General features: G+C 40.7%; 4 protein-coding genes and 3 non-coding genes across 8 annotated transcripts; 2 read left to right on the top strand and 5 right to left on the bottom strand.

The window, feature by feature from the left end:
• Window positions 1-1,782: 1,782 nt before the first annotated feature.
• LOC148903136 (uncharacterized) lies at window positions 1,783-2,995 on the bottom strand. Its single transcript, XM_089004924.1, has 3 exons — window positions 2,977-2,995; window positions 2,066-2,844; window positions 1,783-1,923 (listed from the first exon to the last, which is right to left on the bottom strand). The coding sequence occupies exons 1-3, from the start codon at window positions 2,993-2,995 to the stop codon at window positions 1,783-1,785; spliced, it is 939 nt and encodes a 312-aa protein (XP_088861050.1).
• Window positions 2,996-5,666: 2,671 nt separating this feature from the next.
• Window positions 5,667-7,384, bottom strand: LOC148903135 (uncharacterized). The gene is made up of 2 exons (XM_088996966.1): window positions 6,771-7,384; window positions 5,667-6,409 (listed from the first exon to the last, which is right to left on the bottom strand). The coding sequence occupies exons 1-2, from the start codon at window positions 7,039-7,041 to the stop codon at window positions 5,667-5,669; spliced, it is 1,014 nt and encodes a 337-aa protein (XP_088853092.1). The 5' UTR covers window positions 7,042-7,384.
• A 780-nt stretch (window positions 7,385-8,164) lies between these two features.
• fkbpl (FKBP prolyl isomerase like) lies at window positions 8,165-11,994 on the top strand. Of its 2 annotated transcripts, none has more exons than XM_088996944.1 (4): window positions 8,165-8,303; window positions 9,120-9,320; window positions 9,707-9,978; window positions 10,688-11,994. In XM_088996944.1, exons 2-4 carry the CDS (start codon window positions 9,149-9,151, stop codon window positions 11,330-11,332), a joined length of 1,089 nt encoding a protein of 362 aa, XP_088853070.1. In that variant the 5' UTR covers window positions 8,165-8,303; window positions 9,120-9,148; the 3' UTR covers window positions 11,333-11,994. The 2 variants fall into 2 exon arrangements, with proteins under 2 accessions (XP_088853070.1, XP_088853078.1); XM_088996952.1 differs by having other exon boundaries at window positions 8,199-8,298.
• Window positions 11,995-13,269: 1,275 nt separating this feature from the next.
• Window positions 13,270-13,342, bottom strand: trnaf-gaa (transfer RNA phenylalanine (anticodon GAA)). The gene has a single exon. It is a non-coding gene; the product is annotated as a tRNA-Phe (tRNA).
• A 114-nt stretch (window positions 13,343-13,456) lies between these two features.
• On the bottom strand, window positions 13,457-15,273 carry ebp (EBP cholestenol delta-isomerase). Its single transcript, XM_088993744.1, has 5 exons — window positions 15,120-15,273; window positions 14,708-15,002; window positions 14,150-14,186; window positions 13,928-14,058; window positions 13,457-13,836 (listed from the first exon to the last, which is right to left on the bottom strand). Exons 2-5 carry the CDS (start codon window positions 14,997-14,999, stop codon window positions 13,610-13,612), a joined length of 687 nt encoding a protein of 228 aa, XP_088849870.1. The 5' UTR covers window positions 15,000-15,002; window positions 15,120-15,273; the 3' UTR covers window positions 13,457-13,609.
• A 354-nt stretch (window positions 15,274-15,627) lies between these two features.
• Window positions 15,628-15,699, bottom strand: trnah-gug (transfer RNA histidin (anticodon GUG)). Its single transcript has one exon. It is a non-coding gene; the product is annotated as a tRNA-His (tRNA).
• A 347-nt stretch (window positions 15,700-16,046) lies between these two features.
• trnae-uuc (transfer RNA glutamic acid (anticodon UUC)) lies at window positions 16,047-16,118 on the top strand. The gene has a single exon. It is a non-coding gene; the product is annotated as a tRNA-Glu (tRNA).
• Window positions 16,119-16,557: the final 439 nt, after the last annotated feature.

Raw genomic sequence — 16,557 nt, 5'->3', positions numbered from 1 at the left:
ACATTGGCGATTCTGCTCCACTTGTTTGGAGTTCTTGTTTTTTATTGATCTTGATTGAGATGTCGGTGTTTGGCACGGTAGTCGATGTGTCTTCCGTAATTGACAATGTTTTGGACATATCCTTTGTATGCGGTTGTTGTTCAAATATATTTTCTGCATCAGACAGTGCAACTATTGCTCCCTGTGATTGTGGTATTGACACTGGTGCAGAATCTGAAACGAGTCCTTCTGTTTTGTTTACCATCATTGATACGGTGGAAGTACTAGATACACTGGACATACGAGAATCCTCCCCTTGTATTTGTTTCATTTCTTGACTTTTGTTGAACTGAATAGACAAGTCATACTCTAAAACTTTGCTAGGCACTGGATCAAGGCTGTCTTCTGTAACTGGTTCGGCTGTATAAACACCTTTTATATTTGAAGCTGGTCGAGATATGTCCTCAGTATCATATAAAGTGATCTCACATGGTTGTGACATAGGGCCAGGTGTGTAACCTAAGTTTGGAACCTGTTCAGACATGATAACTTCTGTTTCTGATAAAAACATTCCCTTGTGTTTAAATTCCTCTTGTCCAGATATGTCCTCTCTCTCAGACACATTGGTCTCTTCATGTGATTGTGGTAATGGCACTAGTACACGTATATCCTCTGCATCCAACACATGAATATTTTCATGTGATTCTGGCAAAGACACAGTTTCACATATGTCCTCTGTACTCAAGACTTGAATATCTTCATGCAATTCTGCCAATGGCACTGGTGCAGACAGATGGGCGTCTTCATGTGATTGTGGGGAAGGCACTTGTGCAGATAAGCTCTCTGTATCAGATACGGGGAACTCTTCAACTAATTGCGGTATTGAGACTTGTTCTGGTATGTCCCCCGGTTTGCTTTCAGTGACTGATACATTATCTGTACTGGGCACAGTTGATATACGTGATTCATCTCCCACTGCATCGCTTGTCTCCTGTACTTGTTTGATAGTCTTTAATAGGTCATCATCTGCAGCATTTATACTGTCCTCTTTCGTTGGCACTGATCCAACCATGTCCTCTGGATGTGCTAGTAGTTCAGATACTTGGTCTTCTTCATGCACAGAAATCTCTCCATGTGGTTTCGGCACATGTTCAGAAATGTTTTCAGCATATGGCACTACATTAATTCTTTCAGATGAAGACGTCTCATCCTGTGGTATCAGAACTGATCGAGCTATGACTTCTGTATCAGATACAATATTCTCTCCATATGATTGTGGTCTTGATGCCGGTCCTGATACCTCTCCTGTTATGCTTACAGTTACCGATACAGTGGAAGAACTTGATACAGCTGGTACAGGAGATTCTGCTCTTGGTGTTTTTTTCGTTTCCTGTGTTTTGTTTATTTTAATTGAAAGAGTCACTCTCTCTTCTGTAATGTCATCTGATTCAGATATGTCTATATTTGAAGTCAGTTCACTTATATACTCTGTATTCGGTACTGTGATTTGTTCACATTGTTGTGACATTGGTCGATGTATGTTCTCCATATTTTGCACAGGTGCCAATATATCATTTGTATCAGACGAGGACATTCCTTCATGTCCTAATGGCATTTGTCGAAATACCTCATCTGACTCAGATACTGGAATTTCATTATATGGTTGTGGCACTGTTTGAGGTACATATATGTCTTGGTGTGAATACGACAATGGCAGCGGTCCAGAGGGGATCTGTTCGTGTTCTGATGTTGCTTGTCTTAATACCTCCACTGAATATATGTGTTTTTCATTTTGAGACTGTGTCACTGAAACTTGTCCACCCATGTTTTCCATATTAGATTCATCATGTGATTCTGATACAGATTCTGGTCCAGGTATGTGTTCTGTTTCTGATCGATGGAATTCTCTGTGTATTTGTGGCGATGTGGCTCCTCCTGATATTTCTGTTTTGTTCACAATGACTGAGATATTGGCTGAACTTGACACACTGGATGCAAGAGATTCCTCTCTCACTGTTATTTCGTGCATTCTGTCATATTCTTCTGCATTTTGTAGTTGTTCACTCGTGCCATCTATATCACTTACAGTGATCTCCAACTTTGGTATTTCCCATGTACTTGAGACAGATTCTGATAAGTCTTCTGTGTTGGTAATTGGCACTCCAGATGTGTCCTGCACTTCAGACACACAACTCTCTCCACAGGAATGTGGTAATGACATTGGTCTTGATAATTCTTCTGTTACATTCACAATGACTGATAGAGTGGATGAGCTTGATACAGCACACATAGGAGAGTCTGCTCTGATTGTTTCGTGAGATTCTTGTCTTGTGTTGATTTTGATGATTATGTCAGACCCTTTATATGTAATTGAAGAAGTGTTCTCTGTAACTAGACCTGATGCTGACATGTCCTCTGTACTTGGTACTGGATTAGATTGGTTCTCTGTTTCACTTGAAGGTGTTGCTCCACACGGTGAAGCCACTGATTCGGATGTATCCTCTGAATGAGATACATGAATCCCCCCTTGTGACTGACATCGTGAAATTGGTCTTGGTATTTCACCTATTCTGTTCACAGTGACTGATACAGTGGATGATCTTGATATTATGGGCATTAAAGATTCATTGCCTGCTGCGTCTTGTCTGTCATGGAGCTGTGTGCCGTCATACTCTGCACCGGTTGTAGCCAATGGTGTGGGTATGTCCACTGTTGGTAATGGTGCAGATATTTCTTTGGCATTGGTCTCAACGAATGACACAGTTGTAGAGAAGGATGAACGTCTGGCACCTGATGTGTCCAGACTCTCTACCGGCGTTTCTCGTGTCTCTTGCCTTTTGTTGATCTGCCTAAGGAAGTCATACTCTGAAAAAGACGGCAAATACCTATATCAGAATTGGATGTAGACTACACTATGGCACAGAGACAATATTTTGACCAATCAGTGAATCACTCTTACATATTTCAAAACCCTTCAAATCTGTATTAATCTCTCACCTTTTGAAAGAGTATGCATTTCCATATGGACTGTTTCCCCAACAACCAAAAGCATTGAGAGGATTCTTAATGACATCGGTATAAATTATTTTCTGCACTAATTATCCCACAATAAACTGGAGGTCAGCTGAAATAGACTCCAGATCTGTTACCCGTTATCTGTTATCTGATGAATGGTTACACCACTCTATTTTTTTCAAGCGTGGCAAACGTTTTGCATCGGGGGGCATATTGATTCGTAAAATTTACTTACAAGCGTTTCAGTATGCACAAAGTTTTTAACACGATAACAGTGAAACAATTCCAAGAAATGTTCATTTAAGATGGCTTGGTGTTCATGTTGTCTGTCCAACATCAGCCTCTATGGCCAAGGGGTCCTTCAGCTTCCAATCACAAGCCTTACCGAAGAGTACAAGTACTCTAAAGTGACTCTAAGTGCACTGAATTTCCCAATAACATATGCCTCCGTTTGGCATTTTAAACTCTTCTTCCATGTGTCCCCTTTTAATTTTGAGCGGTCGACCCCTCCACACATTTCTGCATGCCCCAGCTGTACAATGTGTACTTCACTTTTCCTTACAAATATTATTTACGTCTTCAGATGCAAGGAATGTTTTGGCTTTGACTTTGTGATGGAACCTGCTTCGTTGGGTTAGATCAGTCACAGCTATTTACTTTTTCTAAAGGGAAAAATGGGTGCGAGAAGTCTTTTTCACACCTGTGTTAGATTTAGGTTTTCAGTAGAAGAGCACTTGTCAATGACTCAGCCTGCTATTCATGTTTTTGTAATGTGAGAGGAAACCAGACTACCGGCAAAAAAACCCATGCACACGCAGACACCATGCAAAATCTACATAGTGAGGATGGAGCTGGAATTGAACCTGGTCCCTCTGCATTGTGAAAGCGATGTACTAACCACTCAACTACCGGGCCACCATGATTCTTAAAAAGAATGTCCTTCAATTCTACTTTCTTTTATGTCATCACTTTATCACAGGCTTAAAAAGAAAAAAAAATAGCGTGATCGTGTCTGTAAAAAAAAATATTGTGAGGTATATGCATAGCATGTTTTTATCATATGCTTAACCACGCATGATCTGGAATGGTAAATGTGATCTGGCTTGCAATGCATGAAGAAACAAACAACTTACCCCATTGTTCTTGAAATCGAAAGGCAACCTCATTATCGTTTAAATCTGCCCCGCCAAATCTTGACATGTGGGTTAAATGCGTTTCTAAACATCGTGGAATGTCTTCAGGTTGGGAAAGTATCGTCGTCCTGGAGGTACACTCAATCAGACTTTTGACGCCAAAGGATAACGGATTCTTGGAATCCATTTTAAGCAATAATAACCATAAAGTTGTTTCTTGTAGAAAACCGTGCGTGTGTGTAGATTGGTTGAAATTTTCAGAACATGATCACGCCGACGCTCCTCCCATAACAAGAAACAAAGACTGTGTCAGGGATCAACAATTGCTTTTAAATGCACTCCTCAATGGATCTAACCAATTATGTCATATTGTGTGACATCACTCAGGAATGAGGTCACCTTGCATCACAGGGCTGTATTTTGTCACTGCATTAACTAACAGCATTGATCGTCACTTTTTTCCACTTGGCTTCTTTTGCCTTGTCAGGTAAACACTGATGAGGCCTGTGTTTGCACCACACGGGGTGGTGCAATGTTACATGCTGACACTATCGATGTTGTACCTCTTTTTACAAATATTGGAAATGACTCCATAACAACACGGAAGTAACAATTTTCTCCTGCGGCTAAACAATGCACAGCGGAAGGAAAAGCTCGTCACTCACTGGCAAATCCAATCCCATCCAAATCGAATCCAAATCGTCTGTGACCGATGACCAAACAAGCATGTGGCGGCAGCTCGGTTTTTGCATTCTTCTGATCCAGAGATTGTGAAGGCTTTTTTATATTTGGTTTGAAAAACTCAATTTATGGGTTTAATGCGTCTGAGAGGCCTGCTGCTTATCATGGGTGGTTTTGTTCCAAAATCGATAAATGAGAATTTTCTGTGTTGAGATTTGATCTGTACCCCCTCCTTTCAAAAGAAAATCCCCACAATGTACCAAACCATTTTTTTTGTGATGCAACACTTTCAAAACATGTGCCCTTTTTGAAGTCTTATTGGTTTAAAAGACCTCATCCTGTCTTCTCACCTAAAGTGTCTGTAGAGCGTAGGCAAGCACTTGAGGGAATTCCCATCGAGCACCATATCCACCTCAGTAAAAAATACTTTCAAAGGATCAGTAAATTCTTTGATCTTTTGCATCGTGTCTACATACAAATGTATGTGCTCTTAAAAAATATGTTTTGGGAAACTTTACCTTATGACACTAAGTCCTCAAAGTTTCACAGCGAAGAAAAAAAGAGTCATTATTACAAGAAGGATTTTTTTTCAACTAGGAACATTTGGAAAAATAGACCATACATGTGTAGACATCTGAAAACCCACAATCTCACTGAAATTATTGCCATCTTCCGTTTTACTCCGTTTTCCGGCTAGGAGTTTGTTTGCAGCATTAGTCCTGTCTTCTTCATCTTCTGCACTTTTAGATCAATCATACGTCATTAAGAGTATGTTCTCACACTTTATTTAATCAAAAGAAGCAATCGGAAGGTGATTAAACTGAAATGCAATAACATTCTACACATCATAGTCGCAGACTATACCTTCGGACTCAGTGGCATGAGTTCTGGATCGAAAATCATTCCTCCTTTTGGTCTGTATGGGACCCTAATCTCGGATCCAGGACCTACCTCTGGTTTTTTAACACCCCGATACTTATGGACTGTTGGCGCTGTACCGGTTCTGACTGGCTCTAATTTCTTGTCCTGATCAGACTGTTCTTTGGATTTATGATACAAGCAGTCTTCCAGTGAGCAAGTGAAATTGTCACTGTTTGTTCTAGGAGTCTTTTTTGGTTTTGGCTTTTTTTGTGGAGAGGCTTTCTGGAGGGAGTTGGGTGACATTGCAGGTTGAGAATGTTTGATGATCTGCTGCCCTATGATCTGCTGCCCGATGATCTGCTGCCCGATGATCTGCTGCCCTCTCCGCTCCTCTCTGATGTATTCACTGCACACTACTTTTGTTTTTGTCCCTTGCGATGAAGGTTTATGTGGCACCTGAACGATGACGGATGCTGGAGACTTTTTAGCCACTTTTGTGTCTTTTTGACTGGGGATCCTTACTGTAAAAGCCTGCTGTGGCTTTTTTCTCTGCGATGATCCACATATTTCCACAGTACCAGACAGAGGGATTTCTTCATATGGCAGGGACAGTGGTACAGGGACTTTCTCAGCTCCAAAAAGAGTTAATGATCTGGAGATGGCCAGGGATGATGAAGACAATCTGACTCCCATCTCTGCGACTTCTCTTTGTCTGCTGATCGTCATCAGGAAGTCGCTCTCTGCAGAAACAGCAAACAATTATACACGGGTTGTGGGTACTCACTGTGTTTATTTATGCCCATCGTGACTTAAACAAATACAGTATAACAAATCTTTGAATTTTCCATGCCAAAGATTCATTTAAACCCTTTCATGGGATGATACAATGAATCATTCTTGCCTAATGTCAACAGGTGCACCTAAACATTGAACATTGAGTGTTTGGATTCCATTGTAAAACCACAGTCATATGGGCAATTTTCAGCTCCAAAATGTTATCTGGCTTAGTTTATCCTCTTGATCCAGAAAGATGTTCATCAAGATCGTGCAATTCCATATTTACAGTTTCATGACACAACATTTAAAACCACTCAGACTCACCCCACTGCTCTTGGTACCGAAATGCAGCCTCTTTCAGATCTGTTTGAAGAGGACCCCCGAATTCTATCATTTGAGTGAGATGGGCTTCTAAAAATTTGGTGATGTCACCTGGCTGTGACAGCAACACCGCACGTGAAATGCACTCGAGCTGACTCCTAATGCCATACGGTAACAGAGCCATTTCGATTACGAAAAAGCCCAGATCACGCTGAATAAATCCACTCAGAGGCACCAGCACTCTGCAAGGATCAGCGGTGGCTTGCAGACACATTTGTTGCAGATGAAATGGCTCGTGTCATGAGAGCAAATGAAGCGTCTATGTGATATCACCGTCTTCAAGGAGGTTGTGTGACATCACAGGGCTATGTGATGAATGAAACTTTAAAAATAGTCTGATCATGACACAACAAGCTTCCAGACTGGACAATCCAATGAAATAAAGGTTCGTTGAAACAATTTGCAATGCAGGTCTCTCATGTTATTGTTTGTGTGCAGAGATTTAGAACCGCTGGCTTACTTGGAAGTTTTCCTGGAACATAGGCATTATGAGATAAATTGTGGAATGGCGGGATGAAGGTCAGACTGGTTGACGTTGTTCACCTGATGTGCGGAGCAGCCCCTTTTGACGGAACAGCAGGATTCAACAGGGTATGGTGGTTCTTTGTCACCTTGTCTTTTTACTTTAGCCATTCAGATTTTATCTCACTTCATCAAAGTTGAGGAAATTGGGGACTATGAGTCAAACAGCAGGCATAATTTCTTTGTTCTCGAAATAAATACAAAAATAGTCGTGATGTATTGACCTTTATCCTCTCAGAAGTCTCAGGTCTGGGATCAAAGTTGGAAATGTGGATTGCTATAGAGCTTGTTTTGTAGCCACAAGGGGACATAAAGCAGTGTCTTCTTGTGCCTGTCCCAAGCCTGGATAAATACAGAGGGTTGTGTCAGGAAGGGCATCCGACGTAAAAGCTTGGCCAAAACCAACTTGCGAATCAAACCTCTGAAGATGGAGGACACTGATTCGCTGTGGCCACCCCTTGGAGGGAAAAACCGAAAGGAAAAGAAGAAGCTAATATAATGTAATTTCATCATGTCATATATAATATAATAATGATGATAATAATAACAATTATAAACAGATGTGCTACAGACACAATGAGATCGGAGTCATATGGAGAGATGAGCACAGGAAAAAACGATCTAGAAAAGTTTACTGACATTACTGATTAAGAAAACAATAATTGGTTGACCGATCTCATTGTTCGCATCGGTGGCTTGGAAGTGGGACAGAGCAAAAACGTTTAATTTGGGCTCATGAAAGAAATTTGATCCACTCGAAGCTCACACCACTGTGTTGTAGCCTATAGGTGGCAGTAATGAGGCGTACCACTCATTGTGTCTTGAAGAAAAGGGAAAGAAGTAGTCGTGGACACGGAAGAAACCCATCACACACGGCCCATTATGTTTCGCCGTGTCGGTTGAATCAGATGATATGGAATCAATGTATCAGTTGGATGTGGCGACACTGGTGAGGTACTGGATTCGAATCTCGCTTCCGACTCTTCTGTGTGATGTTTTTTTGTCATTTTCCCACTGCGGTCAAGCCAGCCTCCACTCGCAAAATCGAAGTCAAGTGAGCCGCCACTTCGATTGACAACACTGTGCATTACGGTAGTCTGCGGCGAGTGAGCATGCGAACGGGCGGCGCGTACCACCTTCAAAATAAAAGTGCAACAACGAGTGCATGCACGGCAGTGGTTTGGATGTAAATAAACAAAAAATATGGAAAACTAGCGGTTTCTTGCCTGTGATTTGGATGTAAATAAACAAATAATATGGAAAACAAGCGGGTTATTAGCTATCGGATAAGGGTCACATTAACTTACGAAGAATAACTCTCAGAAATGTGCCAATATTAGATTTGAGTGAGATTTTTGTTGAATCCGTCTTTGAAACTTTCGTAAGTCTTTAGCCTGTTGTCAGTACGTTGGGATATGTGGGAATTTTGCAAACACAAACGTCAAATAATTATGCACTTGTAATGATGTCATGTAAACGCCCAGGTTTACAATGATTTTTTGGTTTGAAAAAAAAAAATACCAAATATAAATATGAATAGAAAACCTTAGTTTGGCAGTCAAATATGCACGGGAAATACAAAGTCAAGAATTAACGCTCCATTGGTTAGTTAAAATACATTGTAGGGAATAAATATAGCACAGTGAAGAGTCATTCCTAAAAATGTCTGTACATGCTGTCTTTTCGAAAACTTTAAATGGCCGTGGGAATGTGACAGAAAAATGACTCCCGTTCATATTGAGGAGGCCACCTTTTCTGTGTCTTTTACAGAATCTATTGGGGAGTCTTGAGCTGGCAAAATGGATCCAGTTGAAGCTGTTGAACCATTGCAGGTTGTTGATGTTGCCGCCAGTGATCCTGATAGGGTTGACACCACATCTTGGCTGTCAGTCTGTCCGAGAGGCCTCTGGGTGGTTCACAAGACGCTGACCCACTCAGGTTGCCAACAGGAAGTTTCTGATTCTGGAGAAGGTGACAATATGATGATTTTTAAAATGTTCCCTATTGGTGTCAATTGACTACTAATTTCTGATCAAGACAATCAATAACTATTTTCACCATCATTCCTTTCATCACTTTGCTGCTGTGAAATGTAAATTTCTCCACTGTGAGACGAATAAAGGCATATCCAATCCAATCAACATTAATTTGAAAAAAACAAACAGTAGAAAATCAGTTGATAAGAGCAACATCAATCCCACTCATATTGTATTTCTTAATTGTTTTTTGCCTAATTTTTACTGCTGTCCTTGTATTTTTTTTCCTTGACTTTTGAGGTCTCGGAAAATTTGGATTTTGAACATTTCGATTTTGAGTAATCGTCCACCCCTAATTGAGCTGTTTTTGGTTTATCGCAGTGCTGTTGTCCACTTACAAGCCAAGGTTAGGTTCGCTGTGTCGTGTCCGTGTGTGTTTGGCGGATCAGGATGAAAAATGGGCATCTGTGAAAGACCATAAGACCAAGCGAGGAGGTCCACTTGAAGTTCCAGAAGCGGCCTTTCGACAACGTCAGCTAGACTCTGTTCTGCAGATCCCACTGGGTGAATGGACTACGTTTAAGGTTGGGGAGGGTCATTGTGATGTCACAGAAGCCTGTGTGGAGACCATGACTGCTGGAGAGGCATGCCAGGTATGAAAAATTACACATCAGCTTCATCATGATCACGATGTAGGATTTGATCAAGCCTTCTCAATCAATACTCCAGTATCACATTCACAAATATTTATTTTCTGTCACAGGATTATTTTTTTCCTCTAAATATTGTTTTTATTATTAAATGAGTTTTAATGCAGGTAAACATTAAATGCATTCCAGCAAGAAAGAAAAACAAAATAAAGAGAAAGAAAATCATCTGAAATAATTAGATTCAAATAATTTAAACCAATGCATCCGTCATGATGCATGAGCGTGTGCAGCAAATTGTATAAAAACTAGAGTATAAAGGATTAATTCACAAAAAAAGTTGGAGTTAACAGGATTGTTTTTAGCCCTGATAAAAGGTGTTGTGATGCCTCATTAACATGAACAAGGGGCAGTGTGTAGATTATAAACAGAAGTGGTCAAAGAATGGATTCTTCTGGAACCCCGCATGTGACCTTTCTTTCCCCAGACTCAAGTGAAAATACATAGTCCCTATGTTGCAACTAAGATATTTAAGGGGAAAAATAATTCCCTTTTGAGCCTCAGGGATCCTTAAGCCCTGTCACCCCACGACCCTTGGAAAGCTTTGCAAGACTTTAATACGGCCAATGAAAATGGCTAAAATCCTGCAACGCAAACTCAGCCTTATTTCTTCTCACTGATGCTAAGTCAGTTTCATGCTTGTCTTGTTACTCAGATACGACTCACACCAGCAAATGGAGCCGATATGTGGCATTCCTATCCCATGCAGGAAATACGTGCCACCGTGGAACTGCAAGCTTTTACGCCCGGAAAAGAATCCTGGCAGATGTCGTCTGATGAAAAATGGGAGTGGGTGAGTTCCCATAAGGAAAGAGGCGGCCAGAGGTTCAGAAGTGGAGACTTGTGGGGAGCGTCCGACTGTTACAGTCGTGCCTTCAAACTCGTCATCACCCTGCAAGGCTTTGAGTCAGTCAGAAAAGAACACCAAATAGACGAACGAAGTACAGCACCCTGCAAAAATCAACCATGCAGTCCTTCGGTTAATAAAGTGCAAAGCATGAAAGCCGATCTTCACTCCAACTTGTCATTGTGTCAGCTCAAACTAAAGCAGCCACTGTGGGCTAAAGAAAATGCTTCCAAGGCCACACAGCTGGAACCAGGTCATGCTAAAGCTTGGTACCGTCTTGGCCAAGCCTGTCAGATGGTGAACGAGCTGGAGGAGGCTCGGTTGGCCTTTCAAAAACTCCTGAAGCTGCAACCAGATTCCAAGGTGGCGGTGAAGGCTCTTCAAGACATCACAAGTCGCGAAAGGAAAACAAATGCACAATTGGGACAGAGACTTAGTAAAATGTTCAACTAGAATAGTGAAAAGTGTTAAATACTGTAATCGTGATTTGGGATGGGGATATGGGAAAAACATGTGATATGCGCTATTGGTGTTGAATGTAGCATGTGGATATAAAAATGATTGTGATATTTAACATGCACCTAAAGAAATGACAATTTCAACAGACATTACAAATGCATTTATCATGCGGTAAAATGAACAAGGGCAATGTATTCTTAGCTACCGTATTTTCCGTTGTCCGTGTGTAAGTACTACCCGTCTAAGGCGCATCCCCAATGAATTAGGTATGTATTTTCAAACTTTTTCCATATAACAGGCACACCGGAATATAAAGTGTGGCTTTCATGACCTGTTTAAAAAAGGTTTCCAAATATAAGGCACATCACATTATAATGGCGCTACAGTAGAGACTACAGTTAGTAGTAGTTGCGAGACATGTGGCTCAATATTACTTCAAATATTAGGTGCAACTGGGTATAAGGCGCAGGGTCGTCTTTAGAAGAAAATATAGGCTTTTGAGAGCACCTTATACACCGGCAAACGTGGTAATTAAGTGTAATGCCTCTACCTGCTTTTGTATGGAGATGCATATTGGACAAATGAAATGAATGAATGAATGAAATGTAAATTTCTCCACTGTGAGACTAATAAAGGCATATCCAATCCATATTGAATCTGTGATTGTTGTTGAATTCATATAAAAGCACAATTCCATAGGAAACCTATTGCTTGTCTTTGTGATATGCATATAGGCCATTATCATGATAAATTATTAAATGCATTGTGCTGCCCTCATGCAAGTGATGATTGTTGTGTGGTTCTCCATTGTTGGCATTTTTGAAACATGACTGGTGGATGGGCGGCCCCGTTAGTCGAATGGTTTGCACACCGGCTTCACAGTCCAGAGGTTGCCGGTTCACGTCCCGTTCCGGCATCCTTGTGTGGAGTTTGCATGTTCTCCCCGGGCCCGCGTGGGCCTTCTCCGGGTCCTCCGGTTTCCTTCCACACTCCAAAAAGATGCATGGCAGGCAGATTGACCACTCAAAATTGTCCCGAGGTGTGAGAGTGACTGTTGTGTGCCCTGCGATTGGCTGGCAATCAATTCTGGGTGCCTGCCCCCCACCGCAGACAGCTGAGATAGGCTCCAGCACCCCCCGCGAGTCTAATGAGGAATAAGCGGTGCGGAAAGTGGATGAATTGGGCACGCTGTCACTTTTTTGTTTTTTTTAATTCTGTTACTCTGGAATCCTTATTTAACTTGGATCCAATTCAATTGTTGTTGTTTTTTTTGCATGATCCCTTAGGTGTTTGTCCCAAATAAAAATGAATGTTATCTGCTGAATGTTTTCTTCAAGGAATAGTACAAAAGTACAAAAATAGTACACATCTGACAGGGTACAGCCTTTTTTCTTAGTCATTTTTTTCAATGAAAATATTTTTTGGCGTCCAATCAATGTTAAGTCCAATCACTACACTACTATTAGTTTACTCTGGAATCCTTATTTAACTTGGATCCCATTTTTTCATGATTCCTTAGGTTTCTGTTCCAAATAAAAATGAATGTTATCTGCTCAATGTTTTCTTTAAGGAATAGTACACATCTGACAGGGTACAGCAGATGCCTTTAGCCTTTTTTTCCATGTCTTTGTCATTTGTTTTTTTCAATGAAAAGATTTTTGGGGGTCCAAACAATGTTAAGTCCAATCACTACACTACTATTAATTTCAACGGTTGTTTTTAAGGTGCCGAATGTACTTTTTTTTTCAATGAAAACATTTTTTGGGATCCAATCACTACACTAGTATTAGTTTCAACGGTTGAGTGTTCTTAAGTTGCTAAAATACAGTAATTCAGTTTTTGTGTTGGTTGTGGTTCAGTTAGGAATTTCGTGTGTATTTCCCTATCTCGAGTAGTTAGAGTAGGATTCAACGAAACAACGCCGAGCAAAATGCCGAAAACCGGGATCGAACCAGGGACCTTTAGATCTTCAGTCTAACGCTCTCCCAACTGAGCTATTTCGGCGTGTGGAGGACTTGAGGTTGGTCAATCACCTTTATCCTAATTCCGTATTCAGAAATTAGTTTCCCTGTGTGTTCCTGTGTGCGCACCTGCGTTAATTACTTCATATTTATTACAAGACTTTACATTGTAAAGGGTTTTATTGCACATTCAGGGCGAAAAAATACACATTTTTACGTCGTTAATTTTTCGGTGAAAAACAGCACGGTCTTCAAGCGTCTTTAGGAATGCTTTTCCTGAATATTTGGGAATATGGAAACAACCGTCCCATTATCCTAATTTTTTCTTGGACTTGTGAGACTTTCTGCTATCCGACTGTGTCTGGGCAGCTGACAGCTGTCTCCACGCGTCCACAATGAGCAAAAGTGGTATGATGATCCAAAGAATATTCAAGAACACAAAGTAGAACCAAAAGTAAATGGGATGTCCCAGCTCACTGTGAGCATAACCCTCTCTGTGTTCAATGAAGAAGTACAGCACAGCTCCATACAGTTGACCTGCGGTGAGGGGAGATGATTCAAAATTGCTGACCTCGTCCAGTCCAACAATTGAATGCAATGTAACAACTCAGTGGTTGATTTTGCTTACCAAGTGAAAGTATGAGCTGCAAGACAAATCTGTAGGGCTTGTTTGTTAAGAAGGCAAACACAGCCCAAAAGCTGAATGGTCCCCATAACCACGCAGTCACAGTCTCCATACAAACAGTAAAGTTGTCAGCTCTGGGCATAGAGAAAATATATAGTTTGACTTCAATTCAGTGAGCTGTACAAATAGTATATACAATTGGTGTGTCTGCAATCATGAACTCACATTACATATCGACTGTCCCCTTTAGAATATTCCTTCCCTGGGAGAAAGATGTTAGAAGGTATTTGTAACATGAAAAATTGAGTGGGTTTTGTTTTTATTATATTTGTATTATTATTTTTTGGGTCACCCAATTTAATTGGTCAATATCAACAGTCAAGGACGATCATAATCAGCCACATTTTTGCCACATTAAGTGTGAATTATGTCCCTGCCATGTTTCTCCAGTCGGTAAAGCTCTGCCTTCATTCAATCTAATACGATGGCTTGGCCACCAAAATTTACATGAACAATGGCTGATTACTGTTATGTATTACAAAATAGTCAAATGTTATGGTGTAATATAAACATTTAGTGTTTGAAAATGGTTGCAACCGTGAAAATGTTATTTGCCCTTTAAAACATTTTGAGAAAAAAAATATGAAAACCCTGCATATTTGGAGATATGCATTCAAATGTTGACAAAAAAATCTCCTTGGTAGGTTAGAAACACATTTTTGATTAATCACCCAAAAGCCGAAACGTATTTTGGGGGTCATGAAGCATGTCTTTTTTACTCACACAGCTGTGACAGGAAGCTTTGGTCCCCCGGAATAGCATCATAGTAGAGAGAGAACCAGCCCTCGATAACACTGTGGATAAAGCCACAAACTGCAAACCAGCACACGGCCAGACGCCTGAGCGTGCCGAGCCGGCAAGTAATCAACCAGGTCATTAACAGAAATCCGGCAGACACCGAGAAGAGAAAAATCAGAATCTCTCCCATAGATCGATCATTGGCCACATAAGTGGGAATCAGAAGATGTCTGGGCCAGTAGGGATGAAGAGGTGCAGATGATGAGGCGGATTCCATTATCTGTTTTATAACGAATACACAACGGAGGTACAAATTAACTTCGAGATGGTTGATTATAACGACAGAGTATCAGACACAAAACATCCTCCACGCTTCACGTGTAGGTTTTTCCCTCACCGGTGACGAAGAGCCGAAGGAGTCAACTTTCGATGAAATGATCCCCTCGACGAAAACAGCCAGACAAGGTACAGTGTGTAAAAAAAACTTACACCGGAACTCAAGTTGTTGACCAATAAGACTGTACTTGCTTTTTGGAGCCCATCGCGTGTGATGTCGAAGAGCTCTACAATTGGCTCGTCCTGTTGTCGCATGACGTCATCCACATAAATCACCAATGAAAATACACCACTAAACGCAAGTTAAAGACCGGACCATTGGCACCTGTTATCCGTCAAAAAGTCTTCTGTCATTCGTTTGGAGCAGATAAATGTACTGGATCACCCTCACTACTCCTAACTCAAGTCAGTAAAACATAAACAACATAAACAATTTAGATGTCTTGTTGACTTCCGCTGAGTTTCTTGTGTCAAGAGATAACTCATGATGACATGCAAAATTGACTAATGAAAATAGACATGTTTAAAATAATGAATTAAACATAAAATTGATTTAAAATACATGCAATTGCCGTGACCCGGATTCGAACCGGGGTTGCTGCGGCCACAACGCAGAGTACTAACCACTATACGATCACGGCGAGCCATGGAGCACATTGACTGTTGGACAGATTTACCGTTTATGGATCGGCGACGGACCAGAGATTATGTGTGCCTGTGAGGTGGTTGTAGTCGAAGTCTCCTCAGGGCATAAATATTTATTGCAGTAGTTTTCATTGTATTATAAAAGGCTAACCAACACGTTATGTAGCGATGTAAATATGCTTTGAAATACATTTGTTTCTTCTTTTATTTTAATTTCCTTATTTATCTATTAGACTTTCTGAGGAAAAAACATTGACAAGCATTTACATTCAACTCCGGACGTTTTCAAGTTTGAAAAATTAATCACATCACATTAAGGCTTCTGAGGAAAGCCCTCCATTGGTCCCATATGGTCTAGCGGTTAGGATTCCTGGTTTTCACCCAGGCGGCCCGGGTTCGACTCCCGGTATGGGAACGTTAACCTTTTCCCTCATCTCATATCATGAACAGAAATTGTCTACGTGTTAATAGACTCAATCTTCAACTCATAGGATATATCATCCTAAAATACTGTCATAAAACTCTAATCCGGCCGGCTGAAACGGAAATAATGTTTTATTTTATGATCTTATTTGTTGTTTTCACTTTCTCAAACTATTGGATGAATTAATTTTTGTGTAATTTAAATATTTATAAACTCCAAATTGTTACACAACAACCACCAAGAGTCAAAGTACACAGTACTCACTGCCGAGTGATCCGCATTGACAAATAATAATAGATCTGGCGCTAACAGCGCTAAATGGTACCTCGATGTCACCTCCAACGAATGTAAATGTTTCATTGAAACTAGAAAAATACCAACCGTTTTACCTGACCCCGGGAAAACATAACAATGACTTATGATTGTATTT

The sequence above is a fragment of the Hippocampus bargibanti genome, linkage group LG01 (genome assembly GCF_051943395.1).
Source record: "Hippocampus bargibanti isolate YZ-2025 linkage group LG01, ASM5194339v1, whole genome shotgun sequence".
In the NCBI taxonomy this organism is placed as follows: Eukaryota; Metazoa; Chordata; class Actinopteri; order Syngnathiformes; family Syngnathidae; genus Hippocampus; species Hippocampus bargibanti.
The sequence above is the reverse complement of the archived record's forward strand: the minus strand, read 5'-3'. Positions and strand labels throughout refer to the sequence as shown.

Bases quoted from the DNA above. Each gene is read 5' to 3' on its own strand.
- LOC148903136 (XM_089004924.1), bottom strand. The intron at 1,924-2,065 runs GTAAGTGATATA...TGAACAAAACAG, and splicing joins TACCAAAGTTGGAGATCACT to AAATATCAGGAGGAGCCACA.
- ebp (XM_088993744.1), bottom strand. From the start codon at position 14,999: ATGGAATCCGCCTCATCATCTGCACCTCTTCATCCCTACTGGCCCAGA. The intron at 14,187-14,707 runs GTGAGTAAAAAA...TCTTTCTCCCAG, and splicing joins AAGCTTCCTGTCACAGCTGT to GGAAGGAATATTCTAAAGGG. The intron at 14,059-14,149 runs GTGAGTTCATGA...CTCTATGCCCAG, and splicing joins GGGGACAGTCGATATGTAAT to AGCTGACAACTTTACTGTTT.
- fkbpl (XM_088996944.1), top strand. From the start codon at position 9,149: ATGGATCCAGTTGAAGCTGTTGAACCATTGCAGGTTGTTGATGTTGCC. The intron at 9,321-9,706 runs GTGACAATATGA...GGTTTATCGCAG, and splicing joins AGTTTCTGATTCTGGAGAAG to TGCTGTTGTCCACTTACAAG. The intron at 9,979-10,687 runs GTATGAAAAATT...CTTGTTACTCAG, and splicing joins CTGCTGGAGAGGCATGCCAG to ATACGACTCACACCAGCAAA.
- LOC148903135 (XM_088996966.1), bottom strand. From the start codon at position 7,041: ATGTGTCTGCAAGCCACCGCTGATCCTTGCAGAGTGCTGGTGCCTCTG. The intron at 6,410-6,770 runs GTGAGTCTGAGT...CTGTTTCTGCAG, and splicing joins TCGGTACCAAGAGCAGTGGG to AGAGCGACTTCCTGATGACG.